At 44.7% G+C, this 26,876-nt stretch overlaps 1 protein-coding gene and 1 non-coding gene across 3 annotated transcripts in view; both read left to right on the top strand.

Annotated features, from left to right (window-relative positions):
• The window catches only part of STIM2 (stromal interaction molecule 2), an 87,151-nt gene that overhangs the window by 10,553 nt on the left and 49,722 nt on the right, over window positions 1–26,876 (top strand). For both annotated transcript variants that reach the window (XM_040419010.1, XM_040419009.1), the window contains exon 2: window positions 21,426–21,556. In XM_040419010.1, the coding sequence (XP_040274944.1) occupies window positions 21,426–21,556 (131 nt within the window). The remainder of the gene's footprint in view (window positions 1–21,425; window positions 21,557–26,876) is intronic.
• On the top strand, window positions 18,143–18,233 carry LOC120992646. The gene has a single exon (XR_005777044.1). It is a non-coding gene; the product is annotated as a Z30 small nucleolar RNA (small nucleolar RNA).

The raw sequence follows: 26,876 nt of genomic DNA, 5'->3' as shown, positions 1-26,876 counted from the left end.
ATGATAAATAAAACTGATATTTTTTTATTTCCCCTTTTACGCTACTTTCACACTTGCGTTTTGGACGGATCCGTCATGGATCTGCAAAAACGAAGCCATTACAATAATGCGACCAACTGCATCTGTCATGAACGGATCATTTTGTATTATCTGTAACATGGCCAAGACGGATCCATCATGAACACCATTTAAGGTCAATGGTGGATGTATCCGTTTGGCTCAGTTTCGTCAGATGGACACCAAGATGCTGCAGGCAGCGTTGTGGTGTTCGCCTCCAAAGCGGAATGGAGACTGATCGGAGGCAAACTGATGCATTCTGAGCGGATCATTTTCCATTCAGAATGCATTAAGGGCAAAACTGATCCGTTTTGGACTGCTTGTGAGAGCCCTGAATGGATCTCTCAAACGGAAAGCCAAAACGCGAGTGTAAAATTAGCCTTACTTGGGAATCGCACATGCAGTTTTTGAACCCAAGCCAGAAAAGAGGATTCAGCAAGAAGATAGACTATAGAAGTCCTTCCCATTCCTTTTGAATCCACTACTGGCTTTGATTTGGAAAACTGCATGTGTGATTGCTGCCTAAAGACGTCTTCATCTGTAGCAGAGCCGAGCCGCCCTCTTGACAGTCTGTTTCCTACTTGCAGACTATTGACGGCTATAAAGAGTTACCTTTATAAGTTTTATGGTTTCTGAATTGGGTTGTGTACTAACCTGCCGACTGGTGGGACCCATGTTGATGATTATACTTACCTGATGTAAGGTATGCTGGGTCCCGGCTCGTTCACTCCCCGGCCTCCTCTACTTGTCTTGGCTTCCTCCATATAAACTTTCTGTTTTGATGCTGCTGCAGCCAATCCCTGGCCACTGCTCCCCTTACGTCATGTCAAATGGTGAGGTGACCCAGGGGAGCAGATCATTGAAGTCACACGCTGCACCGTTCCTGTCTTTTATTGAGCACGTTGAGTGCTGGAAAAAAGGAAGGAACCGATGATCTGTCGGGGAAGGGTGTTTGTAGAAATGCTCATGTCTGATAATCTGCCAGTGTAAAAGCTGTCGGCAATCGCCCAAAGAACAAGCTCCTTCATCCGGTGCTTGTGGTGTTCGGGCGGCACCGAAATCGTTGTTCCTGCAGCAGATCATGGCGTTCAATCTGCTGCAGGAACAATGACTTTCTATGGGGACATGTGGTCACTGTATCGTTCGCTCGTCCCCGTACAGTGGAGATGATTGCTACATGGAAATGCTGCTCTCATCTCTGCTGATATGACATATCATCGGTTTGTGTAAAAGGTCCTTAATGACTTTTTGAATTTGATAACATATGCATCCCATTAGCTGTAGTCACATACACTAATTATTTATAGAGCAAATTTGAGGGGGAATTTTGGCCCAACCTCAGTTTAACTTCTTGGATGCCTCGCATGCACATGTCTCTTCAGGTCATGCTCACATCGATAGGGTTAAATGGGTGGTCCAGCCATTAATACTCATGACTTATCTTTAGGATTGGCAGGTTTCTGGCACCCCAGCCAATCGGCTGTGCGACGAGGAGGCAGCGCTGCATGCGAGCACTGCACCCTGGTCCTCACACTGCGGCTGGTCTCCAGTGGAGCGACTGCATGGTGTCATTGCAAGCACTTGCTCCATTCACTTGACTGGAGGGGGTACTTGTATTACACGGCACTTCTGAGGCGAAGTGCAGCATATTGAAGAGGAAGCAGCGCTCGCATGGAGCACCGCTGATCAGCAGGGGTGCCAGTGTCAGACCCCCACTGATTTTTAGATATTTATGACCTATCCTGACAATAGGTCAAAAATATTAATGGCTGGGCAACCCCTTTAAGGTCAGGACCCTGACTTGGCCACTCTAAAACACAAATGATCTTTTTCAACCAGTCTTTACTTGATTTATTGTGTGTCTTGGATCATTGTCTTGAGCTCATCTCGTCTTCAGCTTGAGGTCATGGACTGCTGCCCTTATGTTCTCCTGTAAAGTGTTTTGATGTACCTTGCAGTTCATTGATCCCTCAGTCATCATGAAGAGTCTAGGCCTTGAAGCATCAGAGCAGCCCCAGACCATGATGCTACTTCCACTATGCTTCACAGTTGGGATGAGGTTTTGTTGTTAACCCCTTTCCGACCAGTGCCATAATAGTATGACGCTGGCCGGGTCTTTAAATATGGCGCCCTCTCCTGATCGGCGCGGGGGCCATAGCCGCAGGTGGCTGCCTGCTTCTAGCAGACACCAGTGGCTCATGTCCGCAACTGGCAGTAATGCCGATCGTGGACATTTAACCCCTCAGATGCCATGGTCAATCCTGACCACGGCATCTGAACGTGTGAAACACCGGAAGCGCGTGCTTCGGGTGAAGCTCCGGTTCCCCCGTGTGGCGATCGGAGGAGCTGAAGCTTGTGTGCAGCAGCCCCTGTCTTTGTGAATGACAGGAGGCTGCTGCATAGTATTTCCTATGGAGCCCTTGCCTGTAATAGGGCTCCATAGGAGAGTAGTAAAATCATCATAGATTCCAATGCTAGTGCGTTGGAGTCTATGATAATGGCAATTAGATGATTGTATGTTATAGTTCCCTATGGGAACGGTAAAGTTTGAAAAAATAAACAAAATATAAAAATTCCAATCACCCCCTTATTCCCAAAATAAAAGAACAAAAAAAATTAAAATACACATTATGGGTGTCGCGATGTGCGAAAACGCCCATAGTATCAAAATATATTCCCCATACGGCAAAATGGAAAAAGCGTCCAAATGGCCGATTTTGCCGTTTTTGGTCGCTTCATTCAACAGCATTGGCTTCATTCATGTCCTTGCATGAACGTCTTTCTTGGTCACTGTTTTCCTTATAGTGGACACATCAACTGATGGGTTTTGCAGTTGACTCTACAAACTGCAAAACCGGTGTAGTTCGCTGGGGACCTTCAAGAAATAGTAGCAACAGTCCTGAAATTTCTCCAGTGGCAGATAATTTCTCTTTGATGTCCATCCAGGTCTTAAGCAATGCTTTTGTAGACTTTTCCAGCTTCATGTATCTCTGACACATCTTCTTAGGTCTTCTGAAAGTTGTTGGCATTTGAACATGGTTCACACCAGCCAGTCGTCTTTGAGAAGAACCGATTTGTCAGTAGCCAGGGTTTGTGCGTCTTTATTTATTGGGCAAAGCACCTATGAAACCTATACTTCAAAAGACGTTTTGCCAACTGGCTCTTGGAGAAGTCATTATCGCGGAGGATCATTAATCCCCACCCCTCCAACGAGTTTCTGTGGATGTTTACTCAACATGTTCAATAGAAGACATGACCGGTACAATTACTTGTGCGTTGTTAGTTTAGTCAGATTGTGTTTCTCTAGAATTGGGACTTTGATAACAGAGTACGTTTTATTGGTAATCTATACAAATATCTTGGGTATTACAGAGGTTCACTTACTTTTTCTCGCATCTGTACAGAAGACTGTTACCTTTCACTGAAAGTAAACATCTTTATGGTGAAAGCTGAGGACAAAGTATAGTAGAACGCTGCAGGACTCCTTCCTTGGATGATGAAGCATTATTTGCAGCAAGTCTAAAACCACTAATAGTTGAGAGAAAGGACTTCATACATTAAGGTGCACTACGTGAGACTGTCCCCTGTAATGAATATGCAATTACGCTGCAATAATCCATAGTGTTTTTCCTAATTGATCTCTTGGTTCTTCTCCAAGAATTACAAATTTGAAGTCTTGTCGTTTGCCAAAAGAACGTCTGCCCCTTGAGAAGATTTGTGAAAAGTCATGGGAAAGTTGTAATTACCACAGTCATGAAAGTTGGGAAAACACAAAATAAGTTTTATGGTTTTTGGATGACTGGAAACGTATTAAGGCAGGAAGTCCCAAGCTCTGGGCCCAGTCTGACTAGTAGAGCTTGACATTTCTTGGAGACAACTATGTTTAGATATTGATAGTGGCCCCCTATAAGCCAGATTTTTCAGTGATTTAGCTCTTCCCGATCCTGGCTGCTAACCCTCCCAGTGCTACAGTCAAGTCTATGCCTGTGTCCCAGGGTTGTTATAGTCGGTGGTATGCTCTAATGGGAACATGTGTAAATTGCTATTTACTAGCTTATATGTAAGTATTTATCTAAAAAAAATAATAAGACATAAACCCTATTTTTAAACATTTGGGAGCTCTATCACCCCTGTAACTGGGTTTTATTATGTCTGCCCCAGTTCCAAGAGAAATCGACAATAAAAAATAAATATATAATGTTATAATGCCCCCTTATAGGTGGCACAAAGAGTAAAAGTAAAAAAGGACAAAATGAAAGAAAAAAAAAAAACACCACAGCTTATAGCCCTGTCCTGGTGATCATAACTTATTGATGCCCCAATACAAAATTGATAGTTACGGAACAAGAAAAAAAAAGTATGTATAATTTTTGCACTATGTAAAACGTGCTGAAACCTGACTACTTCTGTGTTTTGATTTATTATTTTTTTTAAAACATTTGCGCAGGTCTAAAAAAACTAAAATACAAATGACAAACCCTCATGTATGACCGAAAAAGGTGTAAAAAATATTTACATAACTGAATGGGATAAAGTTCTGGTTTGACTGCAGCGCTGGATCGGTAAGGGACTAAATCACTGGAACATCTGGCATAAATTGGTACCCTTTCAATATCTAAACACACAATGGAAAATGCATGTGGTTAGTAATGGGTTAAATTAATAAGTGCCAACATCTATGTACCACAAAATGCTATTTATTAAAACTACAACTTGTCCAAATTCTGTGTGTTTTTAAGGAAGGCCTGTACATTTTTGATGATTCTGGATCATCTTTTCTTTGGATTTGCATCTGTGGCTGGAAAATATATTTCCAGGAGGAATAACTTTGGAGTGACACTCAACCCAGGTATGTCCGGAGTGGTGAGCCGTCAAGGGTTTAGTCCAGTACTGGTGCTTATATAGGGTGTCATTGTATTGCCATTCACAATCATACAGGGAAATGCCAGGGCTCCCCGTGGTCCTATAGAAATAAGGCATCCCATATGAAGTGAGGGGCCCAAAGTGTCCGATACATATAGCAGAAGTAAATAGACACCTGCTTAGCACGGGCATCCGAATGCGCACCCAGAACCATTCTGCCGCTGTGAGCCCTATATATGGACACCTCTACAATGCTCTGCTATTGTCATAGCTTTTCTAGTGTTGGCCTGGGCTCATCAGGGACTCTGATTATGTAAGTGCATGGGTGTAAGGTACAGCAGAATTCGGTGGAAATGGAATCAGGAAAAGCTTTTGCAAACTGCTTTTTGTATCCTGGCCCACACGCCGTCTTTATTTTAAGAGTAGACGTCCTGTGCTTCCTCTGTACTGGCCAGCGTGCAAGAAACAAACTGAGGCTCCATTCATGCCGCAGCCTTCTCCTCCGGATCTCTGTTACCTGGTTTCTAGGTCAGAAATGGTGAGGGTGGCATCCAGCTGGCAGCACAAGAGCCTGTGAAGGTACCCTGTGTTGGAGCAGTGAGGGTGGGATGAAGAGTTAAAAGAGATTATTAGCAATCGCCCTCCCTTCCTTAGAAGAATGTCTTGGCAAAGCCACTTCCTTCAGACCCCACCATTTGTTCTTCTTGACAGCTGACTTTTACTTAGCCGCCAATGCTTGCTTACAGTTTCTGATCCAGATAAAGCCCAGGAAGATTATCAGCGATGGCGAGACCCCGCCAATTGTGGGCGAAGTCATGTGACTGGACTTAGGAGACCATGGACACTGTGCCGTGTGCAACCACCATTAGGAATCTGTACATTGACTTTCTCCACGTCCACAACTGCAGCCCCTTATTTCTCCTATCAAGGACTGGATTGTCATACAGATAGTATTACAAACTGGAAGCGTGCCCTGCACCCCTGCCTGCCAAAAAAAATGTAAAAATACGTCGACTGGGCTGGATGAATCCCAGGAGCCAGGCAGCCAATCCGTCTTCTGCAGGTTTAGGAGTGTCGGGTGCTTGATAAAGTGTTCTTCTCACTCCAGTATGATTGCATTGATAACTGTAGATGTATAGATTGGAATAAATAATGAATATCCTCCTCCTTTCACATGTAACACGTGGCACTAATATGTCCTATACTGCTGGGCACCGGCAATAGAGCGGTGGATGAAATCACACTAATTCTTCTGCCCTGCCTGCTTGTATGGCCGCCCAGGGATAACCCTCATCTTCTGTGTACATGGCTCTCGTTGACAAGTGCCTGCTCCAAGACTTCGTGCTTATGACTTAGTACTTGGCACGATGAGTCCTGGTGTGTGTTGTGTTGTGTGTTTTTATTTATTAAATTTTTTTTTTGGCCTGATGTTGATGTTATCTGACAGTATTTAGTTACTTTTTTGACACTATGATGCAATCCAAGATGTTTTGTTTATTTCGATATTGGGAAAAGTTGATGACATTGCTGGAAATATATGAAAGTTGTTATCCAAGACTTAAAAAGACCCGGTGATAGGACACTGCTGCAGCCAGTAATTGGCTGCAGTAGTCACGTGGCGTCTGACAAGAGGATGATGATGCCAAAGCATCATTGAGCAATAGAGGTGGGACCCAGGTAAATATGGAGCGCACATCCTAGGAAAAATGGCCGTAAAATCTGAAGAGTTTTCACTTTGTATTTTAGCTGTAGATACGAGACACGTGTGTGTTTGGTTACATTCTGCAGAAAGGCTTGTGATGAGTAAGCGCTGTCAGGGAACGCTTGCCATCTGCTTGTCCCATTAAGACTGACTATTGGCACAGCACGTTTCTGAAGGTTTCATATCCTATTGCAGTTGGTAGAAGCTGAAGCTGCTCCTCACATTGTTCTTTCCTCTCCTCAGGCATAGCTATGGAGAACTATGATTGAATACGTCTTTGATATTTGCACCTACATATTCTTTCATTTACAGTAACTTCTTAATGCTCCTTCTGGTAAAACCACCTACCTGATCAGGTCAGTAGTAGGGTTTAGGTGATGTCACTATGGATAATATATCTCCATCCAGTTCTGTATCCCAGAGATGTATGATACGGGGCAGTATGGAGAACATTTCCACACCACGAGCATTGACACTGCATGAACTGTGGCTGGAGCGGTCGCCTGCTTCTGATAAAGATAATATATATATATATATATATATATATATATATATATATATATATATATATATATAGCCCATTTACATGGATTTGACCTTTCTTGTCTTCTAAATCCTGAATAGAATTAGGTTACTTTTGTCAAGCTGTGTTCACACAGAGGACTTCTGCTAGATATTTTTTATTTTTCAATACTTGATGATCTTACTTGAGTCACTGCTCTGACAACATTAAAAGAGATGCTTTAGAGCAACCACGTGGACCTAGTGTCTGGAGATGACTTATCTGAGGGAGACATGCTCTGTTAGGAGGTGCACATATGATACATGTTTTAGGCTGGAATACCCCTTAAAAGCTCATGCACACACCAATGTTATGGCTGTTTTCTATAGGTTGATTTATCCAAGAAAAATCTGAGGCATGCTCCGTTGAATGCCAAAAGTATGGATGTATCCTCTGTTTGGTCAAGTTCGCATTGCAGCATTTTGGTCACTATTTGTAAGCAAAGACCTGGACCAGGTCCCAAACCTGGAAAGTTCAGGTCTTTCCATATGTTCCACTTCTTCTTCTTTTTGGCTGGCAAAATGCAGACTGTGGCGAAGCTGCCAACGAGACATTGCGTAAAGGAGAGACTAGCTTGGCAGAGGTTGTAGGCTCCATGCAGTGCTATGTAGACTCCAGTTTGGTAAATCTAGTCATCCTCGTCTGTAGTGAGGTCAGTAAACTGGGATGGTAAGCTCTGGATCTTATTTGGCTTAGACGGCTATGTACAGAGAGCACAGGCAGAATGCAGTTGTGATTGACACTTACGCGGGTGAAATCTCTCTGGATAAACGGTTCTAATCTCATTTGAAGAAGACATACAATTTTTGTCTTCAATCACTCAGTGTAATTACAGCAATTTGTCTGTCCTCCTCCACCTCTTCAAGCATGCATGCACCGAGATGGCCGCAGAAACAGAAGTAGGGCGTCCTCCATACAGCCCCGGATAGGCTTCAAGGCTGTGTCTGAACATGAATGAGAAGAAGTGATGCTTCATACTAGTTCCAGGATTATAGAATTTATGAAGGGTATGAACTGCAGGTTTTGATCTTCACCAGTCACTGGAAGCCGTGAAAAGTAATAGAATCAACAGTGATGATAAATGATGGTCAAAATGTGTATGGTGGCCTCCTGACGGTGCCCCAATCGGACACATTGGATTCAGTTGCCTGATCCTTTTTAGTGTGGAAAAAAGTTGCTGCCAGCGGTGACTGAAAGCAACTTTCTCCCCATTCGCTGGATATGCATGCTCGGCCAGGCATGCATATGTGGGGGAAGATTGAGAAAGTTGGGGGTTGGCCGATTGAGCGTCTGGCTGACAGCTATGTATATGGCCAGCTTAAAGGGGTTGTCAACTTATATCCTATCCACAGGATAGTTTAAATGTCTGATCAGCAGAGGACCAAACAGTGGGGTTTCCGCCAATCTCGATCAAGAGCTTGAGCTCCCCTTTTTGAATGGAGTGGCAGACATGCATGTGGCGTCCTGCCGCTCCATTCAGCTCTACGGGGCTGCCAGAGATATCTGAACTATTGTATATAACGATCTCCATAAAGCTGAATGGAACAGTGGACACTCATGCATGACCACCACTCCATTCAAACAGAGAGCATTGGCCCACATTCTCGTCATACTGCATGGGGACACCACTGCTGAGGACCATTGTCGGCCAAACCTGCAGTTTTGACCGGGTGGCTGACAGTCTAATATGTATGGAGAGCCTCTGACTCTTTACCTGACAGATGATGTTGGGGGAGAGAAAGATTAGGCTCCTTGAATCTCAATGCCTGATCCTTTTGGGGAGTAACTTGCTGTTAGACACATCTAAGGGTACATTCACATGACGGTGTGGGTAGGCCCCCAGTGTGGTAGGTAGGCCCATCTCATTTACAATCTTCTACGCCTGGTTTAGGAGTAGAAAATGGTCTACATGTAAGACTGCTAGGAAGCGGCAGTGGATCTGCCGAAGTTATGTATGAAGTTATAGATCATTCTGCTCTATAACCTTCTGCCTGCAGGTTGCATTGTGTTTCAAGGTGACTGGTTCCCTTTAAAATTTAGCAAGATGCTCCTGCCAGATATATGGGAACTGAGCCTTAGGCCCCTTGCGGACGAGTGTGTCCGGATGCGTTTCGAATGCATTCAGTGAAAACTGTGCGATTTCGTAAGCAAGTCCGTTCAGGTTGGTTTGCGATTGCGTTCAGTTGTTATCGCGCGGGTGCAATGCGGTTTAATGTGTTTTACCCACGCGTGCTAAAAAACGGAATGTTTACAAACAACATCTCTTAGCAACCATCCGTGAAAAAAACGCATCACATCCGCACTTGCTTGCGGATGTGATGAGATTTTCACACAGCTTCATTCACTTCTATGGGGCCCCGGTTGCGTGAACTGAATATAGAACATGCTGCGATTTTCACGCAACGCACAAGTGATGCGTGAAAACCAAAGCTCATGTACACAGCCCCATTGAAATGAATGGGTCTGGATTCCGTGCGGGCGCAATGCGTTCGCATTACACATTGTACCCGTGCAGAATACTCGCTCGTGTGAAAGGGGCCTTAGAAGAGCATATTGCCCTTTAAACACAACATAAAGCAACTGTAGCGCCTTATGTCGGTGCCCTGGTGTTGTGTGGTTGCTGCAGCTTTTGGTTTTACCACTGCTAAACCTTGAAGCTATGCAGTAATTGCACTAGGGGCGTCTATGTACGTTAGATGGCTGTTGGCAGAGTGGTTGTTTGGCCGACTGCGATCCTTCCTGACCCCCGAAGTGAGCATGCATTTGTTCTGAATTCGTAGAGCTGTATGGCTTTTCACACTAGCGTTTCTATTTTCCGGTATTGAGATCTGTCATAGGTTCTCAATACAGGAAAAAAAGGCTTCTGTTCTGTCCCCTTTCATTGTCAATGGGGACAAAACGTAACAGAACTGAATGCTCCAAAATGCATTCCGTTCTCATACCGGAGAGCAAACGGCATCATGCTGCGGTTTGCTTTCCGTCCTGGGATGTGGAGCATGACCCACAATGCAAGTCAATGGGGACGGATCCATTTTCTCTGACACAATCAAACGGGTCCGTCCTCCATTGACTTTCACTGGAGTTCATGACGGATCCGTCTTGGCTATGTTAAAGATAATACAACCGGATCCGTTCATAACAGATGCAGACGGTTGTATTATCAGTAACGGAAGCGTTTTTGCTGAACCCTGCCAGATCCAGCAAAAATGCCAATGTGTGAAAGTAGCTGAAGGGCTCTTTCACACGAGCGAATGCTGTGCGGGTAATCCGCTGCGTGAAAGAGAGCAGAGCCCCGCTCCGGACAGCAGAGACACGAAGCGTTAATATGACTGATAATGCTCCATGTCTCTCTGATCTTTTTACTACGAAATCACGGTGACAATTTTCTCACTGGGATTTTGTAGTAAAAAGATCAGAGAGGCACAGAGCATTATCCGTCATGTTACTGCTCCGTGTCTCTGCTGTCCGGGGCAGGGCAGTGGATTACCAGAACTGGATCCTCTCATGTGAAAGAGCCCTCTGGGTCCTTATTGAGAGAGGTTTGAATGAATGATCGTTCTTGTGATCATTCGTTCAAACCCCTTCCTATACAGTTACAATGTTGGCAGCACATCCCTTGTTTACATGGGAGATGAGTTGGGAGGCTCCTTACATGTTGGGTCTCATGCACACGACTGTGTCCATATTGTTGTCTGTAAAAGCCAGACACTTTCCGTGTTTTTCGCAGTCCAATTAATAGGAATGACTATTTTTGTCTGCAAAACAGCAGTAGGACATGTTGAGTAATTTGCGGAATGGACATGGATGTGGACAGCACACGTTTGGCATCCTTTTTCTAGTCACCCCTACAAATGAATGTGTGCAGTCTGCAAATGCAAAAACGTGGATCGGACACGGATGCAAAGTACGGCCTTAGGGCTCATGCACATGACCGTAATATGGATCCGCGTCCAATCCACATTTTTCCCATATCTCACACACTCTCATCTCTGTAATGTCATCTATCTGTGGTCCGTTTGGCTGTTCCTCAAATTATCCAATTAGTCTGTTTTTGAACAAGAATAAAAAAATATATTATAAAGGGGACTGAGAAAAGTGCGGATTGCGCACAGCCGGTATCTGTATGGTCGTCCGGTCCTAGCAGGTTCGGCTGACATTTATCTTATGGGTACGGTCAGCTTACATCATTGGAAAAGCACATAAGGCAAAATCTGTGGAGGTTAATGATGAAGGGACTCTAGCCATTGGCCAAAGAGGGTGCTCGGAAATGCTTCAGTACTCGTGGTCTGGAGATATGGACCTGGATGTTGTGTTCAGCATCCTGTGCCTACACTTTGAACACAGTATGGTGCTTGTGCCAAGTAGAATGACACCTTGTCAGAATGACCAGATGTTGTTTCATTTACACACGGCCCACATAAGGGTTTGACACATCCAGTTTTCTGGAAGTGTCTCCCGGGTGAGAGCGGGGTGTCCTTCAGTTTTGAATCCCTGGTGACAGAATCTTTAAGAGGTCTCCTCCTAGCCAGGCAATGCTCTGTATATAAACTCAACACATGGGTGCACCTGCTGGGCATCTGCTATGTTTCCTTCAACCTAATAGGGTGCCTTCCTGTCTTCACTTGTCTGTCTTCTGGGTGTGTAATAGGTCTACTGAAGCTGACTGATGCTCACATAGACTCTATACTCATGGTGGACTAATATGTGCCCATAGAGAGGCTGACGTGTACAGATGTACAAGTATCTCACAAAACTGAGTACACCCCTTACACTTATGTAAATATTTTATTCTATCTTTCCATGGGACAACACTGAAGATCTGACACTTTGATACCATGTGAAGTAGTCAGTGTACGGCTTGTGTACAGTGTAAATGTGGTGTGCCCTCAAAATAACTCAACACACAGCCATTAATGTCTAAAAGTGAGTACACCCCTAAGTGAAAGTGGCCAAATTGTGCCCAATTAGCCATTTTCTCTCCCTGGTGTCATGTGACTCTTTAGTGTTACAAGGTCTCAGGTGTGGATGGTGAGCAGGTGGGTTAGATTTGGTGTTATTGCTCTCACAATCTCTTACTGGTCTCTGGAAGTTCACCATGGCTCCTCATGGCAAAGAACTCTCTGAGGATCTCAGAAAAAGAACTGTTGCTCTGCATAAAGATGGCCTAGGCCAGGGATCAGCAACCTTCGGCACTCCAGCTGTTGTGAAACTACAATTCCCAGCATGCTCCATTCATTTCTATGTGAGTTTTTAGAAGAACAGAGCAAGTATGCATGATGGGAGTTGTAGTTTCACAACAGCTGGAGTGCCAGAGGTTGCCTACCCCTGGCCTAGGCTAAAAGAAGATCGCCAACATCCTGAAACTGAGCTGCAGCACGGTGGCCAAGACCATACAGCGGTTTAACAAGAACACTCAGAACAGGCCTCATCATGGTCGACCAGAGAAGTTGAGCGCACGTGCTCAGCATCATATCCAGAGGTTGTCTTTTCAAAATAGACGTATGAGTGCTGGCAGCATTGCTGCAGGGGTTAAAGGATGTGGGGTCAGCCTGTCAGTGCTCAGTCCATAAGCCGCACACTGCATCAAATTGGTCGTCAGAGAAGGCAGCCTCTTCTAAAGATGATGCACAAGAAAGTCTGCAAACAGTTTTCTGAAGACGAGCAGACTAAGGACATGGATGACTGGAACCATGTCCTGTGGTCTGATGGGACAAAGATAAACTTATTTGGTTCAGATGGTGTCAAGCGTGTGTGGCGGCAACCATCTGATTAGTACAAAGACAAATGTGTCCTGCCTACAGTCATGGTGGTGGGAGTGTCATGGCTTGGGGCTACATGAGCGCTGCTGGCTGTGGGGAGCTACAGTTCATTGAGGGAACCATGAATGCCGACATGTACTGTGACATACTGAAGCAGAGCATCATCCCCCTCCCTTTGGAAACTGGGCGCAGTAGTCCAGCATGATAACGACCCCAAACACACCTTTAAGGTGACCACTGCTTTGCTAAAGAAACTGAGGGTAAAGGTGCTGGACTGGCCAAGCATGTCTCCAGACCTAAGCCCTATTGATCTGTGGGGCATCCTCAAACAGAAGGTGGAGGAGCGCAAGGTCTCGAACATCCACCAGTCCTGTGATGTCATCTTGGAGGAGTGGAAGAGGATTCAAGTGGTAACCTGTGAGGCTCTAGTGAACTCCATGTCTAAGAGATTTAAGGCAGTGCTGGAAAATAATTGTGGCCACACAAAATATTGTCACTTTAAATACAATTTGGTCATTTTCACTTAGGGGTGCACTCACTGTTGTTGCCAGCGGTTTAGACATTAAAGGGTTTCTGTCACCCTGCAAAACTCTTTTTTTTTTTTTGGATAGTTAGATTCCTCATAGTGCGATATAGGAGAATATAATGCTCTTACTTACTTTCATGCGGCCGATTCATTATAAAACGAACTTTTATAATATGTAAATGAGGGCTCTACCCGCAAGTAGGGCGTCTACTTGCTGGTAGCTGCTGCAGAAATCCGCCCCCTCGCCGTGTTGATTGACAGGGCCAGCCGTGATCTCCTCCTCCGGCTGGCCCTGTCAGTAATTCAAAAATCGCGCGCCTCGCGTCATTCGGCGCAGGCGCTCTGAGATGAGGAGGCTCGTCTCCTCAGCACTCCCTCAGTGCGCCTGCGCCGATGACATCACTGAAAGAGAAGACGTCATCGGCGCAGGCGCACTGAGGGAGTGCTGAGGAGACGAGCCTCCTCATCTCAGAGCGCCTGCGCCGAATGACGCGAGGCGCGCGATTTTTGAATTACTGACAGGGCCGGCCGGAGGAGGAGATCCCGGCTGGCCCTGTCAATCAACACGGCGAGGGGGCGGTTTTCTGCTGCGGCTACCAGCAAGTAGACGCCCTACTTGCTGGTAGAGCCCTCATTTACATATTATAAAAGTTCGTTTTATAAAGAATCGGCCGCATGAAAGGAAGTAAGAGCATTATATTCTGCTATATCTCACTATGAGGAATCTAACTATCCAAAAAAAAAAAGAGTTTTGCGGGGTGACAGAAACCCTTTAATGGCTGTGTGTTGAGTTATTATTATTATTAGAGGGCACACCACATTTACACGGTTCTACAAGCCGTACACTGACTACTTCACATTGTATCAAAGTGTCAGATCTTCAGTGTTGTTCCATGGAAAGAGAGAATAAAATATTTACAAAACAATGTGAGGGGTGTACTCACTTTTGTGAGATACTGTTCAGTTCCTCTGCAGCGCCGCCTCAGGAGCAACAAAGCATTGCATAGATTGTCATCGAAATGAGTGGGTTGTTTGTGTGATGCATGGATAGGCCGGGTCCTCCAGAGTTGCTTTTTGTAAGTTCTCGGTTCGTTCCTGGTAATTTCTGAAGGTCTCGAATGAGGGCTCCCCCTCTAATTTATGGGTTTTTGGAGTGAGATGAGAGGTCTCTTCCCCCTCGGCAGGTTCCCTTAAGACTATACACGATGAGTGGGTTACATTTTTATGGGAACTCTCAATATTTTTGGTTTTATTAGGACTTTTTCTTCTCTTCTGAGATATACCGTTTGAGTTCGAAGAATCTTTTCTTACAATAATTATATATTTTTTTTTTTACAAGCCTGCTTTGACATAGCTGGATTTCCTTTCATGGCTTTGGAGACCTCTGCTGCTTGGCACTGGAGCTGTGTGTTGTCTCAGCACCATGTCCCTCATTATGTGGAATAATGTGTTCATTATGTACGGGTTTATAGCAGGAGAGAGTCCTTTCACATCTAGTGGTTGTGGCTAATGTGTTGAATGCACTCTTATCTGAGGCTTTAAATATGTATTCGACGCGGCAGAAAATTCCCAAATCAACGCGTGCAAATCTTGTGGCATCATACCCAAGAGCACTGGAAGCTGAAATCTCTGCCAAAAGGTGCTTCAACGAAGTCCAAAATAAGGCTGGGTTCACACGAGCGTGTCCGGATTAGTTCCGGATGCGTCCCGGTGTGTTGCGGCAAACCCGCGCGAGTAGGAATGCAATTGCAGTCAGTTTTGACTGCGATTGCGTTCCGATGTTCAGTTTTTATCGGGCGTGTGCAATGTGTTTTGCACGCGCGTGATAAAAAACCGACTGTGGTACCCAGACCCGAACTTCTTCACAGAAGTTCAGGTTTGGGTTCGGTGTTGTGTAGATGTTATTATTTTCCCTTATAACATGGTTATAAGGGAAAATAATAGCATTCTGAAAACAGAATGCTTAGTAGGTGATCAGTTGAGGGTTAAAAAAAATTAAAAAAATTAACTCACCTTCTCCTGTTGTTCGCGTAGTTCTCCCGGTCTTTAGTTCTTTAAAAGATAAACTATGGGCTAAAGGACCCTTTGGTGACGTCAGATCACATGGTCCATCACCGCGGTGATGGACCATGTGATTGGAGCATGTGATCTTACGTCCCCAAAGGTCCTTTAGCCCATAGTTCATCTTTTGAGAAGTAAAGAAGAGACCGGGACTTACGCGAACAAACGGAGAAGGTGAGTTAATTTTTTTTATTTTTTTTTAACCCTCAACTGATCACTTACTATGCATTCTGTTTTCAGAATGCTATTATTTTCCCTTATAACCATGTTATAAGGGAAAATAATACAGTGAATAGACTGTCACCTAGCAACCATGCGTGAAAATCGCACAGCATCCGCACTTGCTTGCGGATGCTTGCGATTTTCACGCAACCCCATTCACTTCTATGGGGCCTGCGTTGCGTGAAAAACGCAGAATATAGAGCATGCTGCGATTTTCACGCAACGCACAAGTGACGCGTGAAAATCACTGCTCATCTGAACAGCCCCATAGAAATGAATGGGTCAGGATTCAGTGCGGGTGCAATACGTTCACCTACCGCATTGCACCCGCGCGGAATACTCGCCCGTGTGAACGCAGCCTAAGGGTCCATTCACACGTCCTTGTGTGTTTTGCCAATCCGTAAAACACTGACATTGGCGATGTGCGTTCCGCATTATGCGGACCGCACATCGCCGGCACTTAATAGAAAATGCCTATTGTCCGCAATTGCAGACAAGAATAGGACATGTTCTATTTTTTTTTCAGGATCGGAAGTGCGGAACGAAATTGTGGATGTGTGAATGGACCCTAAAGGGTCTTAATACTTGTGTCAAAGTGAGAATTAGGTTTTTCTGTTTCATTAAATTAGCAAAGATTTCTAACATTTTGTTTTCACTATCATTTAGGGGGTATTGAGTGCAGAATAATGGGGGGGGGGGCGCAGGAACTTCTTTTATTTTAGCGCAAAGCAGTAACCTAAAATGTGAAAAAAAAAGTGAAAGGGTCATTTAGGAAGTGGATGAGATGAAATAACCCAGGGTAAGCAGACCCCCTGACATTGTTGGGATGTTCCCACAGCACATTGCACTTGCACTATTTTGTAATGTGACCTTTCTGAATGTCAGATTAGGGAGAGTAGCATCGCCTTACTGTAAAGGTTTGATCTCATTGCAAATTTCATACATTACTCAAGTCAATTGCTTTCTTGGGTATTTTATTTTTATTTTTTTATTTTTTTTATTTGATTTTTCTGCTATAGGCTCTACTTTTACCTGGCTTTTTTTTTTTTTCTTCTCCTCCCCCTGATTCTCCCGTTTAATCTTTCAAGGGGGTTTCCCACTAGTTGTGGCATGTAGATAGAAAATGCCATAAAATTGGGATAGATGGTGGTCCCTAAAGTGAAGGTGCCGCGGTTCTCTCACAGTGTCTTTTCCTTTTTCTTAGATGTGCCCAACTTCACTGAAGTGAAGTCAGCCCATTGATGATATTGGATGGACCGAGGTCTCGCTCCAGTGAACAGACTGCTAGACATGCCAGTGGGCAGACTTTGAGAGGGGCACATCATTGGACTGAGGGAAGCAGAATGGTTGTTTTGACGAATTGCCTGCCATCTAGGCTGTTCTAACCTAGGAGGTGTTGGTAGCAGTGGATATGTGAGGGCATACACACAACAGACTCGGGCAGACCACCAATAGAGAGGATTGTTTCATCCACTGATGAGCACCTCCCACAGTCTTGATGTCCACCATTATGAAACGGCTTGCTCCATCATTACACACACCCCTGTCTCTGCCTGGAACATTTCCAGGCACTTTGCAGAAAGAAATTTGGTGTCACAGCGTTCAAGCCATGTTGTGTCATTGACTGCCAGCCACCATCACCTTCATTTGCAGTGGTGTCTTGAACAAGCAGTGTGGACTGCTGTGGATATGAACTGTATCATCCAGGTTTTGTTTGGGGTCCAACGATGGTTGGGCTTGAATATGGAGGGCTCATGGTGAGCACTTCAGACCTGCCTTTGCTATGGAGCTACACTTTGCCCCAACTGCTGGTGTAATGGTCTGGGGACCCATTCCATCTGACAGTCACCCCTAGTAGTGATACGAAGGACACTAACCGCTCCGTGATATGTGTAGACATCCTACAGCCACATGTGTTGCCTCTCATTGCAGGGCTTCCAAATGGCTTTTATCAGCAGGATAATGCTCGCCCCCAAACAAGGTTTCCAGAATGTCTCCGCCAGAGACCCTTCTTTTGTGCTTTCTAGTCACCAGATTTATCGCCAGGCGAGCATTTATGAGAAAAGCTGGGATGGCAGCTTACGAGCGTGCAGGATCTACACGCCCAACCATCTCATCCTGTATCCAGGCTAGAGGTGCCCAAGAGGTCCTAGAGCCTCATTTCAATTGTACATCCCCCCCCCCAATAAATCTATCCTTTCACTCTAATATTGTAATCATATGTATATCATCATTACATTCACACATAGAACGCTTCATTCAATTCCGACAACTTCTTGCTGTTTTTTTTTTTTTTTTGGTCAGATGTTTTTTGTACATGAAGCAAGTTTGTGGGTTTTCTGACATTTAGCAATGCACATTTTATGAAGTTGTATTCCTTGTTTGTTTTCAGCTGTGATGAGTAAGAGAGTATGACCCGGTATTGCAAGAGTTAATTTTGCATTGACCAGGAAATGATCACCTAATCTTCTCTCTGAGCTGAGACTAATGGGACATAAGTTCGACAGATAGTCATGTAGTGATGGAGAGAAATCATCGCTGGGATGTGCACCGATACGGAGACCTGAACGATTTCTTACTTATCGCAAAAAATTGTATTGACTGAAAGCGGTTGCACAATCTCACACTTTGGCATATCGTTAGGATATGCCACCAGTATCCGATAGAGGTGGGATCTGCACCCCTCTCTAGAACAGGGCCCCCAAAGTGAATAAGTGCGCCCTGTGCATGTGCAGCGTGCTCTCCATTCACTTCTATAGGAGTTCCGAGCCAGTATGCCCTATTTCCAGAACTACCATAGAAGTGAACGGACAGCGCACCGTGCAAGCGTGTCTACCTCTCCATTCACCTGTATAAGAGTTCTGGAAATAGCCGAGCCATTGCTTGGCTATCTTTAGCACTCCCATAGAAGTAAATGGAGGGTGGCCACACTTGCACGGTGCGCCCTATTCTAGAGATAGGTGCGGGTCCCAGAGGTGGGATGGTGCTCGATGATGCATCGGTCTCGTCTACATTCATTCCGCCTATTGCTTGGCTTACTTTTTGTCAGAATTGTTCTCCACAGTGCTTTGGCACATGGTGCTAATTCCCAGGCCATGACCTATTTCCCACAAAGCCATGTCCCCTTGTTGAGGCCAGACACTGAATGCTGGTGCGTATTCATCAGTAAATCTGCCCCGTTGTTTTTTGATCTGACACAACAATGCCAAAGGGGATCTCCACCTGAATGTTGCTGGACGTATGTGAAAGCACCCTAAGAAGCATCACTTCTAGGAGAAAACTGGGCTCCAGACAGGACATCTGATAGACTGTCCGGCAGTTCTTCTAGTTGTCGGACTGTAAGCTCATTATACTTTGTGACTGGTTTCTTGTGACACATAATCCCATGTTTCTCAAAACTGTCTGGGAATAGCAGTTTCAGAGAATCTTGGCAGGACCGATAAGATAACATGCGAGCATACTTCATCTTTCGAGTGTACCTAGCTGCTAATGGGCTGGGAATCCAAGCACCTGGAGCCAGCGTGGAAATGTATTATCGCATTAAGTTTTCTTCCAGATGACCTTTTTTTTGCTGACTTTCATAACACTAACTTAATCTCATAAGCACTATTGGGACCTAGGGTCCTTTCACAGGGGCAGTTTTATTTTTCCTGGCCTCTTGTTTAGCTCTGTTTACATGGAACTCGGCGGTGTACCATAAGTGTCCGAGCGATGATTAATACTAGCACATATACTTTAATTATTGGTGACAGCTGTGTGCCACCACCAGCTTATGTTCATTTTTCAGGGGTTCATTGGCTTGCTTACACGAGAAGATAATCAGGCGACGAACATTCTCGCCCAGTCTTTGGCCTTTGTAAGTTCCCCCCTCTACACAGCTGAGGTGAGGATTCCTACTAGGTCTCGAGAAGTAGCAGTCTATATCTTGACTTCCTGTGATGTGGAGTCTCCTGATGGAGCTTGATGTAGGCACCCAGGAGTATTAGGTGGGTTGTCCCATGACAGGAACTTATCCCCAATCCACAGGATAAGGAATGAGTGTCTGGTGGGTGGTCATGGTCTCCCGCCTATCGCCAAATCGGGGCTTGTGTACCCAGTTTGAATGAAGCGGCAGGGACCAATGTGTCTGCCACTACAACTCTGTGGTTACCAGAGATGTTGGAGCAATAGCACACACCTTTTTAAGAACTCGTGTAAGGATCCTGTAGTATAGAAGCACTGACTGTACAGCTTTATCAGAAGGTTTAGAACCCAATGACAAGGCATTGTCATGGGTGGGGTCTCCCTCAAGCTATCTTGAAGGGATGACACCTCAATGCACCATGTTCCTTGGTCCCCAGTCTACGTTCTTGACTCCTTTTTGGAGTGAAAATGGGTCTCTGTATAATTTCTGTGATCTTTTGAGATTTTGGCTATGAATGGGGTGAAGAATACTCTGTATTAATATCATTAGTACTCATGGAGGTTAGATCAGGTTATGTCGTCCCATCACCCCCCATGTATCTACATGCTTCACGTTCTGCTGGTTGGCAGTAACAGGAGATGTTTCTGGATCAGTTAGTTCTTTGTTGCCTGTCTAGGTCACCGTATATACTTCCCAGCACGGAAGTGACTTTTGACAGATTTGCTATTGTATGTAATAAGACATTTAATACTTCACTAGATGGTTCAAGATCTGTGAATGTGAAATGCGTTTTTTTTTTTTTTGTTTAACTCATTGCAGCGACCATATAAATTAGATTTCTTAAAAATCTCCCAACATGCAGTGCTTATCTACATAACATGTTTAATCACTTTCTAGGAGAACCTCATTTCTTGTACCGACTTTGTCTTTACAGTTTTTTCTCATTCATCCATTCTGTTTCAAAGGGGTTTGCCTACCAGTAAATATTAGATTTATTGCACAGGGCATGTACAATTAACAGTACTTGCTGTTTATATACATATGTGCATGCCCACCTGTGGGGGAGAAGGAGGCTGATTGAGGAAGTTACTGGGGACTATAGTTACTACTGCCAGGGGCTTACCGATACTGACTGGGAATCTATTGAGGACTATACTTACAGCTGCCAGAGGGGGAAGGAGGCTTACCCAGTTGTGTACAGCTGCCAGAGGGTGAAGGAGATAGCTGGTGATGCAAGGGCTGTTGAGAATTGTATGCAGAAAATGGGTCATATGACATGGACCTGCAGCCATTCTACAATAGCACAAGTTAGTAGTTGTGCTGAGTGACACTGAAGCAAGTAAAACATGAAAAATGCATACTTTTGGGTTGAAAAAGTGCAACTAGTTTAAAATTGTCTATTGAGACTTGTATGAATTTTGGAAAAACCCTTTTACGTGATGTATGGTGACCACGCAGTTTACTATTCTTCTCAACAATGAGCCAACTAGACTTTTATTTAAAAGGGTGTCCCAGTCATGGCAAGTGCTGGAACATCAATACAAAATGCCGTCCCTTGCGAACCTGTGGGTGTCTGACTGGGACCGTCGTTGAAGAAAACCAAGGGTTTGGGGGGGGGGGTGATATAATAAACCAGGAATGGGGGCATTATTCCATAAGTCGACATATGATGCATTGCTTTTTGAAATCTTGAATGCTGCCCTTTGCTTTTGCTCAGCAGTATAAAAGATTTAGTAGTAGTCTTCATCCGTCTCACTTTCTCCTTACAGATCCACTTATTTCCCTGAGTCCACCGTGTCTTACAGAAGAGGACCGCTCTAGCTTGGAAGCCATCAGAACAATTCATAAACAAATGGATGATGACAACGATGGCGGCATTGAAGTTGAGGAAAGTGTTGAGGTGAGCCTTAGTGATGTCTTTACTGCTCTGCTACTATACTGGATTCAACAGTTCTCATATCTTTAAGATGCTATTTAATCTGTGACGTAGGGACATAGGTTTCATTAGCTTAGTGATTGCCGTTCATTGGGCTAATATACATTGTAATGGTTTTTGGCTGTTGCCTTGTAAATGCGAGATGTCAAACAGTCTGGAGTGTGATACATTATGAAATCGTATGAATTGGGAAATATATGGGGAGATTTGTAGTTAAATGGGTTGCCTGGTTTCAAAAAATGAAATAAAAAAAAATGTATGGCAATAAAGGGTTGATCTTACGGGCAGCATGTGTCTCCTTTCCACAGGATAGGTCATGAATGTTGGATCAGAAAGGGGTTTGACTGCAGTCCCAAGAACAGGGTTCCTCAAGTCTGTCTGAATACTGTAAACGGTGCCCAGTCAGTCCTATAGAAGTGACTGTAGAAGTGGAGCGACATGTGCGCTACTGCTCCATTCAGACTGGAGACTTTAGGATCTCCTGTGGATAGGTGATACATGCGGTTTGTGAGATAACACAAGTTCACTCAACACTAGTTATCGAAGAATCCCATAATGGATTCCGCTACCACGGACCATAACTGAATTCTTCGATAACCCCAACTTTGGACGCCAAACTTAAAACACAAGTTCACTCAACACTAGAGAGACCCCTTTTAAGGAGTTCTACGGATGGCCTGTTATATAAGCCCTCATCTTTTAGCCAGAAAGGAGAGCAAGAGTGTCTTGTCCTCTGAAGGTCTCATAATGCCCACATCCTACAGGCTTTGGTTGCGAGCAGAACACTGTATGACTGCGGCCTTTGGCTGCAGAGGTATTGAACTTTTACTGCTGAATGGTTCTCAGCAGCAGGACTTCCTGTGGTCAGCTTATTTATGGGTGGATTCTTCTAACAAGGGTTTGTCCAAAGGGGGTAAACCCTACAAGTCTGCTTACTGAATTTTTGTGGGGAATTCCTTTAGTAGCCTCCTCGACATGAAATACACAATAATGTCGCTTCATTTAGCAGTTTTAGAGGGGTTGTGCCAAGTTTATAAATTATCCTCTATCCAAAGGATAGGGGTAACTAGCTGATTGTGGAGGGTAGGGGTAACTAGCTGATTGTGGAGGGTCTGGCCCCTAAGATCCTGAGAACGAGGGTCACGTTCCCTCCATTCATCCTCTATGGGAGTGCTCCCATAGGAAATGAATGAAGGGCACCGTGCATGCACGATCTGCCGCTCCATCAGAGCAGGGGAAGGATCCTGTACTTCTCGGGATTGATAGGGGTCTGTGCATTCGGACCCCCAGCGATCAGGATAAGGATAACTTATAAACTTGGCACAACCCCTTCAATTGTGGAGCTCATTGGGACTTGTGGAAATCTACATGTAATCTTGTCTGACCGAAATGTCCAAATATGTTGAGGGCTGCCCCTTTTTTAAAGGGGTTGTGTCATTCAGTGAATGGCATTTATTATGTAGAGAAAGTTAATACAAGGCATTTACTAATGTATTGTCCATATTGCTTACTTTGCTGGCTGGACTAATTTTTTTCATAACATTATACACATCTCGTATCCATGGTTACAACCACCCTGCAATCCAGCATTGGTGGCCGTGCTTACATACTATAGGAAAAAGCACACGGGACCATAGGAGCGCACATAGGCCAGCGCTTATTCCTATAGTGCGCAAGCACTGCCACCGCTGCTGGATTGCAGGGTGGTCGTAACCATGGAAACGAACAGTGCATAATGTGATGGAAAAATGAGTCTAGAACTAATAGCAGCATGGCTGCACAACAATTCACATACATACAATAGAACTGAGAAATGGGGATCATTCTAGATTAAAGTGGTATTATACCTACTATAAATGAAAAAAATAGAAGCTCTTTGCGCACATTTTTGATCAAACATGTTGGGCCCATCTACCAGGCGTCAAGGTGGCTTCCGCAGATGGGTCCGTTCACACGTCCTTATGTGTTTTGCGGACCGCACATCACTCTCTTAGAAAATGCATTTTCTTGTCTAATTGCGGACAAGAATAGGACATGTTTTATTTTTTTGCTGATCCGGAAGTACGGACCCGCATTGAAAATAAATGGGTCTGCACCTGTTCCACAAAATTGCGGAACAGATGCGGAACCATTTTGCGGAAGTGTGAATGGACCCTTAAACTAATATACCGCCTCTCTTGGACTTGCCTAAGCCTCCATTTTCAGGGCAGTGTAGGAACCAGCTACATTTATACTCTGCTCAGAAGCCCCAGGCAGATGGGCGTTGCTCAGTCTAAAGCGAGGCGCTACCCTCAATATATACTACAAGAAAATTTGGACTAGCACATTCATGGTCACAGGTGCATATCCATAAAGCAAGCATTGATGTCTGGTAGATGGGCCCGACACACGTTTGATCAAAAATGTGCGCTAAGAGCTTCTATTTTTTCATTTATAGTAGGTATAATACCACTTTAATTTAGAATGATCCCCATTTCTCAGTTCTATTGTTTGCATGTGAAATGTTGCGCAGCCATGTTTTTATTAGTTCTCTGTATGCTTGCTCTATGGATATGCTCCTGTGAGCGTGATTGTTCTAGTCTACATTTTCTTGTAGGAAAAATGAGTCTAGCCAGAAAAGTAGGCAATATGGACAATCGCAATCCATTAGTAAGTGCCTCGTGTTAACGTGATCTACATGATAAATGCCATTTACTGAAGTGAGACGGCCCCTTTAAGTGTGTGTTTGCTTCCCTTCTGTCTTTACCTTTTCTTGACGCTACAGTCTATTAAGATGTTAGAATTTGCCTTCCTTTCTGTAATATTCATCATATACCACAAGCCCATTACACATCAGGGCTCCAGAATGAAAACCCAGCTAACGTACAGAAACCGATTGACGCGGGGGGCGCGCTTGCTTGCGGGAGCTTACAAAATGTGTGGCGGTAAGCAGCTCTCTGCAGGCAGTGACAGGTAAAATGAAAATTCTTCTCAGATTACTGCTGTGTGCGCTGCCAAGTCTACAATATGTTTGTGCTTAAGCCTCGCAAATGAGCTTATGGTTTTAAATTCTTGGGTTATCGAGTTTATTATTAAAGGTGAAGCACTTATTAATAAAATCAATGCACGATCTGAGAGATGGACCGGTCGTCCGGAGATGGCTCATTGAGTGTTGTAGGCATGTTCTGTCCCTGTGCAGAGGCCGTTGTAAAGGGAATGGGAGATGGTGAACTATGACCTTCCTCTATTGTCGGTGGATCCTGTGTCACTTGTCATTGTAACCCTGTCTGAGATGATAATGAGATGACTGCTGAGAAGTGATCTCCACAGAACAGGAAGTGTCAGCTTATTATAAGACTAAAGCCCCTTTCACCAATGCAGGATAACCCAGAAATGTACCGGAGTTTACCCCGAGGAGATGTATGTGTGAATGCGGACATCCGCAATATCTGTCCCGGACTTTATCCCCTAGTGTTCTGGGTAGTTTCAGCTCATGTGTGAACACAGCAGTAATCGTAGTGGGCACTGCACCTGAAAGTGAACACCCCCGGCATGGAACATCTCGGGGGCAGATCGCCACATGTGTGAAAGGGCTAATCCAGTCAATCTCCGGACCCAATATCCCGGAGATTTTGGAAAAACCCCATCAATATGAAAAGTGCAGGGTTATAGGACTGTTAATATAATATAGCAGAGGCGAGAATGTTTGGCATAAACACATGGTGCATTCCCTAGAAGTGTGATTTGATTGTTAGCTGTTGGTCAACCTCCAGGGTAACCCTTCTGCTTGACTTCATGATAGCTGTTGACCACTTCCGTCTGGAGCACAGGTCCTATTTTTGCTTATGCAAATAAAGTACAGATAAAGTGCATAATAATAAAATCCACCCGAATACAGATTTACCTATATGTAAAGTCTCCCTCGCTGAAATAGTCGGCCCTTTAAGAAGCCTCTTCAGACACTCCATGAAAGTTGATGACGTTTCTTGGAGTATTTGGAAGGGTAATGTTTCGGCTGCTTTAAGATCTGGATTCTGCCTGTTCCAAATATCACATTTTTGACTACCACAGCCAGGCTTTACTCTACGGCATTCACGGCTGGGATCACTATACCAGTCCTATATGCCGAACAGAGGAGGACGGGGTTATGGAAACCTCTGGTCCATGCAGTTGCCTTGGGTTAGGTCGTTGCACTAACTATGCTAAGATTGACCCTAGATTTTCTGGGTGTTTAAGCCCTTATGCACACGACCGTTGTTCTGGTCCGCATCTGAGCCGCAGTTTTTGCGGCTCTGGTGCGGACCCATTTACTTCAATGGGGGCCGCAAAAGATGCGGACAGCACTCGGCGTGCTGTCCGCATCCGTTGCTCCATTCTGCGGCCCCGCCAAAAATAAATAACATGTCCTATTCTTGTCCATTTTGCGGACAAGAATAGGCATTTCTACAATGGGCCGCCTGTTCCGTTCCGCAAATTGCGGAAGGCACACGGTGGGCTTCCGTGTTTTTGCGGATCCGCAATTTGCAGACTGCAAAAAGAGGGACGGTCATGTGCATGAGGCCTAATATTAATGATCTATCCTCGTCCATATCTGGTGGGGGTCTGACTCCCGGTGCTGATCAGCTGTTTGAAAAGGCCGTGGATCTCCTTTGAGCGCCCCAGCACCATGCATAGTATAGTGGCTGTGCTTGGTATTGCAGCTCAGGCCTGTTCAATTGAATGGGACTGAACTGCACGAGCCATGTTACTGATGAACGTGATGTCACAGGCCTAGGAGGAGACAGCGGCTCTCTACTTTTCAAACAGCTGATTGGTGGAAGTGCAGGAGTCGGACCCCCACTGATCAGATACTGATGACCTATCCTGTGGATAAGTCATCAATATCAAACACCTAGAAACCCCTTTTAAATTTCCATAATTTTGTATATTCAGTAAAGCAATGGAAATCTTGTAACTGAATTCTGGAATTGGCAATACACCTTCAGCTGCTGTCGGGCTAAAGATTATTTGGCGGACCATACAGAAGCACATTCATTTTGACAGGGCATGCATGTGTTTTGAATTGGGACAGGAGACACCTGGTGGCAGTAGCTGGTCTCCAATGAAAACTAAAAGGATCGGGCATGTAAGATTCAACATGCATGATCTGTCAGAGCAGAATTGGGACACCCTCATGCACATGAAATGCATTAATCCAATGTATATGTGCACCTTTCTGCTCTCTCTACACACTTCGTTAAAACTGAGGATAAGGGCTTGTTCACACGAACGTGCCGTATTTTGCGGATCTGCGAAGCACTGTTTC

This window comes from Bufo bufo, chromosome 2, assembly GCF_905171765.1.
Source record: "Bufo bufo chromosome 2, aBufBuf1.1, whole genome shotgun sequence".
Lineage (NCBI taxonomy): Eukaryota > Metazoa > Chordata > Amphibia > Anura > Bufonidae > Bufo > Bufo bufo.
The sequence above is the reverse complement of the archived record's forward strand: the minus strand, read 5'-3'. Positions and strand labels throughout refer to the sequence as shown.